The sequence below is a fragment of the Plectropomus leopardus genome, chromosome 11 (assembly GCF_008729295.1).
Source record: "Plectropomus leopardus isolate mb chromosome 11, YSFRI_Pleo_2.0, whole genome shotgun sequence".
Taxonomy (NCBI): Eukaryota; Metazoa; Chordata; class Actinopteri; order Perciformes; family Serranidae; genus Plectropomus; species Plectropomus leopardus.
The window spans coordinates 24,643,076-24,655,790 of record NC_056473.1 but is presented as its reverse complement, the minus strand read 5'-3'; the positions used below and the strand labels follow the sequence as shown (position 1 = coordinate 24,655,790).

At 41.0% G+C, this 12,715-nt stretch overlaps 1 protein-coding gene across 2 annotated transcripts in view; it reads right to left on the bottom strand.

Annotated features, from left to right (window-relative positions):
• furinb (furin (paired basic amino acid cleaving enzyme) b) overlaps positions 1 to 12,715 on the bottom strand; it is a 94,796-nt gene that overhangs the window by 43,486 nt on the left and 38,595 nt on the right. For both annotated transcript variants that reach the window (XM_042495967.1, XM_042495968.1), the window contains exons 3-4: positions 9,914 to 10,012; positions 261 to 356 (exon numbers count right to left, since the gene is read on the bottom strand). In XM_042495967.1, coding sequence (XP_042351901.1) covers positions 261 to 356; positions 9,914 to 10,012 — 195 coding nt within the window. The remainder of the gene's footprint in view (positions 1 to 260; positions 357 to 9,913; positions 10,013 to 12,715) is intronic.

The following is a 12,715-nucleotide window of genomic DNA, read 5'->3' as shown; positions in this document are numbered from 1 at the left end:
TTAATTGGAAATAATTGCAGAGTAGAAACTGAAAGATGTCTAGGGCAACCCTTTGCTACAAACATGTCTGGATGCAGCGAACTTTCTGCTTGGCCTCACACTCTTAAAAGGCATTCTGACATATAAAAAAATTGGGAACATAATGTCATACAGATGCAACTTTAAAATGCTACTGCAGAGTGCACTATTGTCAATATCACTTTTGCTATAATGATGGACTAATTAGGTCGAGGCTACAAAGATAAGAGACAATCACACACCAGGTACCACTGCTTGGAGAAATCAGGGTCTGTCGGGTCTTCATAGATATCCCTCTTCTTCCTTTTTTTCACCACTTGCTGCTGCGCCCACAGAACCTGGGGAGATCAGACACACAGACACACACACACACACACACACACACACACACACACACACACACACACACAGAGAGAGAGAAAAAAATCATAGTTTTACCAAGTTATTGTCACATGCTATTGTGTCGTTACTAATGTTCTAATTCCTGAAATTGTTGCAATGTCCCACAGACTGTGGACGTGAAGAAACACGGCCCCAGCTGTGTTCCAAAAGCAATAACTAGAAAGAGAGGCAGAGATGTGAAGCAAATCTAATTTATTTCATCCCTGAGATGCTGAGGGAAAGTGGCTGCTGTACAGTGTGCCAGAGAGAAGGCGCCTTTGAAGTCCTGGAGGCTGCTGGGGTATGCACAGGATTGGTAGGGGGTGGGTGACAGTAAATGCTAATACCACAAATGGTAAATGTCATTTTATAGTTTGGTTTCTGAAGTTGCAGAAAATGCTTCCAAACATCCTTGCCAAAAGCCACACAATAGCAAATCATTTAATGCCTGTCCACTTGCCAGTTAAAATGACTGGTGCACTCAGCATTTTTCTGTTCTTCTGTCAGGATTGTATCTGAATATTTTTTGCTCTGTGAGCATGATTGACAGTAGCAAGAATGATTAAAGGCACCCGTAGCTTTGATATTTCTTCAGATTTGTCCACACAGCCAAAAACAGATTTGGCACGTTTCGCTATGTATATTGATAAGTGAGAAACTCGTATCCAAGCTAAGAGACAAAATCTGATAAAAGACTGCACTTTATAACCTTAATTAGGAACCCCTAATTAAGAAACAGTCGTCAAAATAAAGTCCCATTTCAGAACAAACAAACAAAAAACACAACAAAAAACACCTGTCTGCTGCCCATTAAAAAGGGCTAGTCAACATGTACATAGATAGTTCTGAAAACAAGGTTTTCCCCTGCTTTGTTTACAAAAAAAATCCCATCTATACATGCATTCTCATAAAAAATGTCATAAAAATCGTATGAAAATGCAAAACACAGATGAAGCGCCTGCAAGTGCATGCCAAACCAACAAGCAGTGATATGACATTACCCTGAGGACATGTAAAGAAGGAGATATTGGCTGATCAGAAGCCTGAAAAAAAGCTGTTACTGGAAGGCTTTGCGGTGCAGTGGCCTCTGCGGTGTATTCTGAGGCATCTCTCCCACGATACAGTGGAGTAGTAACTGCACATGTATTTGTAAATATGTAACAAGTCCTGCTAATAAGGTTAGAGCCGGCACTATTTTGGTCACGTCCACCATTGCATGAAATGTCACCTCATTTGTGACACCTCACAACGGAAATAACAGCACACACACTGACATCTCACGCCTAAAAATTATTTTTTTCTCTGTCTGCACATAAACGATGAAAAGTTTCTTCAAATCTTCACCCTGGACAGAATAACAAAAGATCTGCTTTCAGTGACCTAAAACACATTTTATGTGTGAAAGAAAAGCCAAAACACTTTTTGAAAGCAGACAAGAGAAAAGACAACATCTATTTTTTTTTTCATTTGTGAGGTTTGAAAGCACATTCGGCTTCCACTTAGTTTGAACACGGAAGACACAACCAGGCAGTGAATTTCCATACATTCTTGCAGTTAGGGCACTTTTCCACTGTATGTCCAAGATGAGCATATTAACAATGCAGCCATGTCCTGCTTTAATACAATGTTTTTAAATAAATAAATAAGCCGTGTGATACAAAAAAGCATCTAGTGTGAAGGATCCGTGGCGATGTTTTGACAAACATTACAGCTCGTTCTAATTAAACAAAAGGCAGTCAGCTGTTCAAATAATATTTGAAAGCCAACTTGAAGTGCTACTACAGTTGCAGAGGGAATATGCGTAGATGGAGGGAAACTATAGAGGAGTCACTTATCCTCTGAAGCAGTTTAAGCACATGCTGTTGTGCATTATTACGGTCAGTGATGAATGCGCGCTTTGCTGAACTTTTGCTGAAGGTGACAAAGCTTAAAATGATTCCAATTTAATGTCAAGAGCACTTAAGTGAAGCGTGTCTAAACTTTGTGAATTTCCTGCACAACAAGTCTGAAGGTCCAACTTGTCACTCGATGAAGTTCTTTTCAATTCTTTTTTTTCTTTACCCCTTTTCACTTGTTGCTGTTGGAGTTGTTTCAAGCTGTGATCATTTCATGATTACATGCTGTTACAGTATAAAGCACGTGGTCTGAATGAGAACACGTTCAGCGCAGCTACTGAGGGCGGTGCAGCTCCTAACCTAGTTGAAAACTTTGCCTCAGAGAATGAAGCCATTAACCTTATTCAAGTGACCCCAGACTAATTAACATTTATCTCATTTCATTACATTTATAACTGCACACCACTAACCTTGTTGCACTGCTGCCCACTGCACACCACATTATTATCAGCAAAGCAAAATTACAACTGATAGATGCATCAGATTATTATACAGATACAGCCATCTACTGTTGAAAATGTAGTGTTTCATTTATATAGCCAATTCATGCAAATGATTAAACATTGGCTCATTCAGCTCACAGCTTATTTAAATAACATTGCCTTAGAAAAACATTCAGTGCAATATACATAATGTAATTTGGTCTTTTTTAATTTATTTTTAAAATGTATCTTTTGGGTATATGTACGAAAACCCACTCTCAAGAAAAACAAGGTCTGATCAATATCTTCCTGAAGACCGAGCCAGTGATGGAGAACTAATGAGACCACAGAGATACAGAATAAGCACCAACCTGAGGTCTGGCACAAAGATTAGACAAACACAACCACACAAAGAAGTAATCACGAGACAAGAAGGAGGTCTCAACATGGCCTAGGTCTGTGATCCGCTTGAGCAATAAACTATTTGTTCCATCTCTTGCACAGTGTCCTGAGGGCTTTCCTGTCTAATGCGTAAGGAGAAGTTGCGCCGCTGTTGTTTGTAATGCAGTGAGACAGCCTGTGCTCTGATCTATAAATCTGTTTCTGCAGTTTATGCAGAAAGGAGATATGTTAAAGGATAAAGAACTATCCAGACTAGGAACGATAACTGCAACAATAACAATAACTATATCATTTTAAAAATAGTTGTAACTAAAGTGAATGGCAGCGTGATGGATGGTAAATGGAACTGCACTTGTAAAGCATCTTTCACTAAATTTACATTTACACTACATGTCACATTCAGCTATTCACACAAACATTCACACTGGTGGCCAAGGCTATATACATGCCACCTGCTACTCACTTTAACATTCACACATTCAAAGACTGATGGCACAGCTAAGCAATACAGGGTTTAGTATTTAGCCCAAGGATACTTTGACATGCTGACATAAAAGCTGGGTACCAGTGCTGTACCTCATGAGTCACAGCCGCTCAGTGCCTGAGAGTCCACGCCACAAATATAACAACAATGACAGTGGCAAATGATATCATTGGGACCACTCTCAGAGCAATTTAATGAACCAAACAAACAATGACAGCCAAACAAAATCCTTCTGAATTTGAAGTGCGTCACAGCGGTAGCGCACAGCTCGTTCTTGGCACCACTGTCTACAGAATGTGATAATCCAACAGTGCGGATGCTCGTGTTAGAGTTCTCGATCTCAACCTGAACACGACGGGTCCCAACTGGTTCTGAAAAGCCCAATGGGTCATGCCATATTCAGACCAAAAATATGCGCTGATTGGCCAGGTCAGGTAGGAGTCAGGCTACCTAATTCATACTTATTTAAACGTAAATCTAACATATATTATCAACATATGTTAAAGATATTATACAACCTATTGATTGATTGATATCATTTCCCATTTCAGCACCAGACAGCTGCTCCCTCCCCTTCTCGCTCTGCAGGCAGAGACAGAGAGAAAAAGAGAAGCAGCCAGGCTCCGTGCCAGGCTCTCTGTCCCTCCTCCTGGCCGGGGCAGACAGTTTCTCTGATGGGGCAATACAGTTTGGAGAATCACTGATCCACCGACCTGGTCCATTTTCTGCTAGAGATGTGCTTGGCTCACACTGCCACGCAGCCAGTGTGTCTCGGACATTAAAAACAGACAAGCACCTTTTGGGGGGTTTGGGTTCGGTGATGTCAGATGGGCTTCAACTCACACGAGTCAGTGTTGTAATTTTTTTGGCCAGTTGAGCGCTCTAGCTCACAGTTACACTTATTGCCCTTGGTGTGGACGGCATTTAACTTTGTTGATACTCATTTTTTTTTTTAAAAATGAAGCCAAAACATGTAATCCCCCTAGTGGCTGGCAGTTTAGGTCATAAACCCCGCCTCCTCCATGTTAGCAGATGAGACATCAACCAAGCTAAAGTAGATGTCAAATTTTTTTTCTTCCCATATTGGTTTCTGTGGTTAAAGGCTGTTCTTATTGTGTTTGTTCAAGCGTTTGTTTTTCTGATAAGTTCTGTTTTAATTAGTTATTTGATGATATGAAAAAGGGGTTAGATCTACTGATTGACAGCTGTCTGTGCTAATCTGTGTGCTTGTGATCAATGGCACTGCTTGCAATTGGTCTGGCGGGTATATGGGCGAAAACTCCACCCTGTGGAGATTCCTACAGGGCAGACTCTGGCTCCAAATGATCTTGCTAGTACAAGATGGCAGCAGCCACATTCAGGCTGTTTCAGCTTCATTTTTGTGGAGATAAGTCTGGACGACTTATATATATACGCATATCACTGTATATCTCTTTACATACAGTCTATGGTATGAGCCAGATTCAGTTTTTTTTCTCTGTATCCTATATCACCATTCTTGTCCAAAGACTATTAAAACCCCATTAGTGGCCAGACATTATGATAAACATGGGCACTGTTGTTTACATGGAGGTCATCCCACATGCACTATTCTGGTGCTGTAAATCAGTGTTTCCCAACCTGGGACTCAGTATATTTTTTGGTAATTACTGGATCATTTTATTTAAAATTTTGTCCAGGCATAAAAAAATATTTAAAAGTAAACAATCTGAGAGTGATGAATCACTCTTTCAGGTTTTAGTTGAACTGGTCACAACCCGTGGACATATGCAACCTGTATACTGCCTTAAACACTCACAGTAAATGTGCCGCTGAAAACAGTACTCAGCAAATACATTATTTCCTCCTGTCCTTCCTATGACTCACACTGAAACATCTACATCTTCAGTGGGCACTGTGGGGGCTGAGTGCTGCAGACAAGCTAGGCACTGGGAGATGAACTAACACATTGTTGGTTTTGGTCTTGTCATGGGATTTGTTGACAAAAACAAGAATATAGAATATTGCCAACCCTATCATTTTATATAAAGACCTCAGCACAGTAAAGTACACATCAAGTGCAGTCTTACAGCCGGAGAGAGAGAGAGAGAGAGAGAGAGACAGAGAGAGATGTAGGGTAAGGTCGCTCCGAACCACAGCATGCAGTAAGCTGCCTCACACTGCGGTTTGTACAAAACCAACAGCAGCCACCCCAAAACAAATCGATTCTTTCCCTCATAGAGAAGGTGTGGAGTGTGGAGAGGAGATGACAAACAACCCTCGTAAGCATAATGGTAAAAGCTTATACAGCTGCCAATGTCATCATGCCACTGTGTGATTATTCAAAAGGGGTGGCGATAAGCGGCATGTTAGCACCACCAGAGACAGCGAAGGTTGTGTGAGAGACGGCGGCCGGATTACAGAGAGGAAACATTGTAACAAGCTCAGCGCTTAGCAATGACTAATCTAAATCCAACCATTATGCTTTCACTGCCTTTTAAATGTGTTTTCTTTGAACCAGGTGGAGCAGAGCCTTTTTTTAATTCTCTTTTCCAGGGATCAAATGGTCACACACACACACACACACACACACACACACACACACACACACACACAAATACTCATATGAGTATACAAATGCACATAAATAAAAACATATAAACAGAAACCCACTCACTCATGCTGTTGTGTTTTTTGGCCGTGGTCATGCTTTGCCTAAAGGTTTGGCCTGTTTCTGGTTGAGTGGGTGGGCAGGTAAGCTAGGGACAAACTGTTTCTCCTTAGTTAAAACCCCGACGGCCTGAATAGCTGGGGGTTCATGGAGTGTTACCTTGAACCACTAACAGAGATGAAGCCTGTGAGATGAAATCTCTTCTGTCAAAAATGTCTTTATCTCCCTTGCTGCGCTGTTAGGCTCCAGGTTTCAGTTCAAGTTTCAAGTTCTTTATTCTTATCATGTACGCAATGATTACAAAGAATGAGTCGCTGGCAATGAAAATCTTAGGCCTTGGGCACCCTCCAACAATGCTTATAAGACAGAGAAAAAGAAAATCACACAAGTAAAAGCAAAATTGGAATCCAAGACATAAAGCAGTGTAGGTTAAGATATAGGGCTACATAAAATAAACATAAACAAAATATAAATAAAGAAATATATATTTGTGTCAATGGTTACTGCAAAAGAATAAACAAAATGTTAACAGGATGATAGTAAATGTTCTGCATACATAATAAGAAGTAATAAATATATTACTGCACAGAGTTGTACATTCTGTAATTAAGTAAAGTATGTAACATGAGTGTGACATACTGTCACAAATATCATATACATTCTTGAGGTCCATGTGACCTTGGCCATAAACTTTCAACCACCAAATTCTAATCAGTTCATCTTTGAGTCCAAGTAGCCGTTTGGCCCAATTTCAAAGAAATTCTATCAAGGCCTTCTTGAGAAATTGTGCTCTCAAGAAAGGGACAAATGCACGGACGGACGGTCAACCCAAAAAAACAATAATGCCTGTGGTCACTGCTATGGCTGGCATAAAGGGATAAAAATTAAAGATCTCTCTCATTTATGTATTGCTAAAAATTATATAGAGGCAATCTAACCACACTGTAAACCTCACTATCCACTTGTGACCCGCTTATTAAAGATGACATCAACTTTTCCATTGACTGTTTCTTATTAGTGCTGCGGTTTTGCCAAAAGTTCATTTTGCATTTAATCCCTCACCGCTACATACAACACTAAAATCCATTGCCTCATTAAATTCTGCCCATTAACAATGACAAAATCCCTGCTTTTGTCACTGCCTATACTAAATCTCATTTGTTGCTGATTTTGGAAATCTCAGAGCAAATCTTTTAACCGCCTGAGTGCCACAGTGCTCTCCCAGCTCCCGGGCAGACACCTCTGAACCCTGAGGGTGCCCTCAGAGCCTTGTTAACGTCCACAAAGCCTGACCCCTGACACCGCTGGCCTCGCTGAATGTCACCATATCTCACTAATGATGTCTTGGGGCTTCAGTGCTTGTCACACTACATCAGTCCCTCTCCTCAGCCAGCTTGACTCGGGCTCGGGAAAAGCTTCAGAGTGGTCCTTTGGCTCTACTTGGCAGGTCTACTTTGCCACAGATGGCGCAAGTCTGTTCTCGCTTCATAGCTGCCCCCCTTTAGCACCAGTCAGGTACCTCTTAAGATGCCTTTAAATAGAAGCATTTTTCACTGCTGCCTCCAGTGTTTCCAATGTAAACATGACAGCAGCGTGTTACTGAGTCAGTTAGCAGCAGCAGTGAAAGAGAGGGTGTCTACAGTACCTACCACACACTGTGTGAACTTTACTGTAGTTATTTCCTGCTGATGACAATTTTTCATTGACATCAATGGGAAACTCTTTAGAGTAAAGAATTGATTTTTAGTGATGGTTTTAACTCAGCAAACTGCTGATATTGCATGAGTGTTACAGTGGTTTAATACCCAAATTATGCATGATGGATTTTTGGGATCAGGTCATCCAAATAAAAAAGAAACACATTTTCCCTTTTACCCCAGAGGAACTGTATATTTCCATGCAAATAGATTATTATTATCATCATTTAGATTCAGAGGTTTTTGCCAAAGTTCACTCACAACAGAGGAGAAAAGCATTTTGCTTGTGACGCTCGAAGCATAAAAACATGTAAAACAACAACGTCTCTTCCACAGTTCTCACGGTCAACAGAACTATTTTCTGCATTATTTTCTTAAAAACAAACAAACACATTCAGTGTGAGCATATTCCAAAAAATGTGAGAAGGCAGCATATCTCAAATTCACAAGTCGAGAAGGACAAAACACCCATATTTCGCTTGTTTATTTGGCTCACATCACCATAAAAATACGCTTATGGATTTTAGCACAGAGCCTTCGTAAGGGTGTTCCATTTAATTCACAGCGAGTTTTGCAGAGTATCACCGTTTTTGACCTGTGTAGAATTTTGCTCACTTATTGTCCAAACAACATTTCCTCTTTCAACACCTCAGGTGGGAATAAAAGCAGCAAAGCCAGTGAACACAGCTTGAAAAAGGTTATGACATTCTTGGACTTAAGAATGTACCAAATTAACCTTTATATCTGACACAGTTATAGCTCGCCCACAGACTGAAGAAATCTGAAGTTCATTTGAAAAGTGTTTCATTTCCTACAGAATATTCTCTGTGAATTGTTCATTAGATAACATAACCCAAGTAATGTGAGCTTTTGATAGCAATTTAGTTTATATTTTTCATATTTGCCTTGTTTTTTTGCATATCTCCTGTTGCCTCCCCAAGACAGCAATGCAATAATCTATAAATTCCAGATCTAATTACCATTTTTATGTACAAGGGAATGTTTTTTTTAGAGATTGTATCTAATGTTTGCCTGAGAAATGTTTTGCCTGCAGTGTAGACTCAGGTCAAGAGTAATATGTTTAATGTGAATTTAATCAGAGAAAAGAATGTTAAAAATGAACCAACAAATTTGTTCCCAGCGAGCGCAAGAACTTCATTATGTAAAGAAACCCAAGAATCTTTCTAAATACAGAAAAAGGCTCCTGTTGATTTACAACGGGACAGAGTAAATGCTTTTTGCTCCTCGTCTCTTTTCTGGCTTCCACTATTGTTTTTAAAGCCTATGAGAAAAATATTTTGTTTTTAACCGACAATAAAATGATGGTGGATATTGCCAGACCTCTCCTCTGCATGGGAGCAGTGAACACATAGTATGGATATAGGTCTGGCAATGCAAGACTGCTGATCTCTAAATCCCTAGTAAGACAGAAAAACTTTCTTCAGTTATGCTGGCATTTCCACGCTGACTCAATTACATCTGCTATACACAGAAGCTGAGATTTTGCAGAGTTTTAGCATGCCAGGTATAAAGTGGTAGTTGGGCTGTGAGTAAATTCAGAACCAGATGTCCAAATGAAGATAACAGTCATAGATGGAAAATGTTCTTGTTTTCCAATGTTACTGATGAATACCAATTTTCCTCTCTAGTTAACATTTAGGTGCAAATAATTATTTTACGAGAGTAGAGAAAAAGCAACACAGAGACACTCCCAGCTGTTGTGTTGTTTGGGTGGGTTTAATTTGCATATTTCCAGCTATGTGGTACCTCAGATCGGGTCAGGGGGACAGATGGAAAGACCAGCGTGGACAAAAAAAGAGTACAGAGTTTGAGCTTTCATTGACGCTGGCATCCTTTTCTCCTTTGATATACACCCTCTGTTTGTAATCCAATCTGTCTTTTGGCCTTTTGTTGCTGACACAGAGGGCTGCAATGAGCTGTGTGAGAGCTGACAACAGTCTTACCTGTGGTTCTTTTTGCAGTCTGATGTGCATCCCCCTGTGGCCAGACAAAGCCCTCTTCTCCACGGCGTGATGCCTGAAGTGATAATAATCTCCAAAAACCTGCACACAAACATAAAGGGAAAGGGAATGAGTTCACCTGCAGCAACTGGATGGCCAGATAACACTCCGTGCCAGCCAAGGCATTCTCAAGCTAATGTGCAGGCAGCATTTGTTTCAAAAAAGAGCTGAAAACACGTCCATTTGGACATTGGAATCAGGCATTTTCTGTCCATGTTCAAAGCTAAATGAGTATCTATTACTGCACTGGCAATTGTAAAAACCATTATTTTATTAGCACCCATAACATATTACGTGAATCTCAGCCACAGAATTGCTGTAAAAGGCACATGAGAGCTGGAGTTGCTGAATGCTAACAAAATGGGTCTTTTATCCCTATTTAAATGAGGTGTTAAATTTTCACTAGCCAGTGCTGTGTTATTTTAGTTCAGGATTTAATCAGAGCTCAGATACTTGTTTCAGCTTCGTTAAAACGATAAAATAACCTGTCTTTTCCAGAAAGTAACAATGAAGAGGAACGGAAGCTAACCTGGAAGAGGGAAGATGAGACCAAAAAGGTTCATGCAGTTTGGAGGAAATAGACACAAACACACACACACACACACACACACACACACACACACACACACACACACACCAACCAACAGAAGGACATCCATTACACAACTGCAGATGGGTACTATCTATCAATGATGATTAGATGCATCCATTAGAGGTAGTGTCACATCAAAGCTAGACTGAAGCATTCGTCCTGCTGCTGTCATTGTTCCGTCACACAGTCTGCTCATAAAAGAGCTTTTAAGGACAAATGATTGTGTGACAGCTGTCACCTAAACTAGCCTAAAACCTCAGGGAGTGCTTTTTTGTCAGCTTTGCTCTTAAGTGACACGGAGCAGCCTTTGCTGCTCCTAGCCATGGTCAAGGATGGCTGACCTGAGAGCAACATTAGAGACTAAATAATAAAGACTTCCAGAGATAAGTGCACAGTAAAAAAAAGGTCAAAAATAACCAAACAAAAGGTGGAGGACGATGAGTTGCAGCCACTCTACGCACAGCATTTCCTGAGAGAGAAGCCTCCATTTGCAGAGGAAGCATCGCAATCTGTACAGTAGTGCCATTGGGGACTGGCTCACCTTCACAAGCCCAGTGGAGCGGAGGAAGAGAGGGGGGAGAGGGGAAGGAGGGCGGGTGACGGAGAGAGGCAAGGGGGGGTAGACGCAGGGTTTGACAGGCCGACCAGGCAGGATGGATGTGTGTGAGGAGGGAGAAGAGCAGACGCAGCAGGATGGAAGGCTCTCCTGGGGCTGCAGGCTGATTCTGCAGGCTGGCGGTCTGCAAGCCGACCAGACTGGAGGCTGAAGCTCTCGGAGGCCCAGTCTGGCAGCGCTGACATAAAGCTGCCAGCCTAGTGCCGGCCAATTTGACTTCATTTGTCAAATATTTGTAATTAAGACTTGATTTTAAATCGCTTGCTGTGATAATTTCCGCACAAACCAAGTGACCATCAGTCTTGAATGAGTCAGTGTTGTGCAAAAAAATGATCTCTTTTCCCTTGGAGTTCAGGTTGCACGCAATTATGTGCGCGGAAGATGAATACGGCCGCTTTTGTGAGGAGACAGCTCTGCAGACGGACAATCGTTAAATGATAAAACTGTGGCAAGAGCTGGAAAAAATGTCAACACAAAAAAGGATTTTAACTGATTTAATCTTACCAGAGACATGGGGAGAAAAAAAGCTTATGCGTTCAAGCCAAGCGTTACTTGGAATTTATCACTAAACTCATGCATATAACGGAGATATAAATATCCCAAATAGGCAATATAGTGTAGTTTAAGTGATGTAGCTGACACCAGACAAAAAGGTGAATCTATAACAGGATACTCTACTTGTTGAAAGAGGTCCTTAGTTGATGCTGACTTTGTGACATCGTCAGTAAATTCAGCGGCTGACCTTACAACCACCCCTTATCGAAAATAATGTCAAAGCCATGCAAAAGGAAATAGCCCCTGAATGATGCAAGATTGAGGTGTGATGAGGGACGTGACCCAAGAAATTAATGAGACCTACTTTCACATTGATTGCAGCAGGGCAGAAAGATAATGTGAGCTGCACCGGGGTGGCTTTTCTGTGGGACAAACCTATTTCCTAGAGTGCTGATGTCCTCATTTAGATCAAGAGTCTATGGGTCTTGGGAAATTGAGATGGAGATAGAAATGTTGGTGTAGCTGCCCATGAGTGCGGCTGAGTCATGCCTCTCTACAGCCCGAACCAAAATGAATCATATGGTGTGTGTGGGTATGTGTGTGTGCGTGCGTGCCAGCGATAATAATTGAGAGCACTGTGGGTCATTAGTCACCCTGCCACTATGCTCTGAGTCTGCCTTAGAGGAATACTGCCCTTTAAACTCATATCTCATGTGTTTCTTACTTTAGTTGTTTCGCACCCATCTCCGTCTTCCTTCCTGTTGCCTTGAGGTAAATCTTTTACAGAAGCGTGCACTGTAAATCACTGAAAATAACCCACAGTCAAAACTGCTAATCTGGACAAGAGAGGATTATTTTTATCATCATTTAATCTGCCAATTATTTTGCTGATTAGTTGGGTAGTTGTTCAGTCTATAATGCGTCAGAAAATTGGGAAAAATGCCAAAGTTTTGTATTTACACTGCTTATCTTGCCTGATCAACAGTCCTAAACATATTTAGTTTACAATGATATGAATGAGTCAAATAATTGTTGCAGCTCT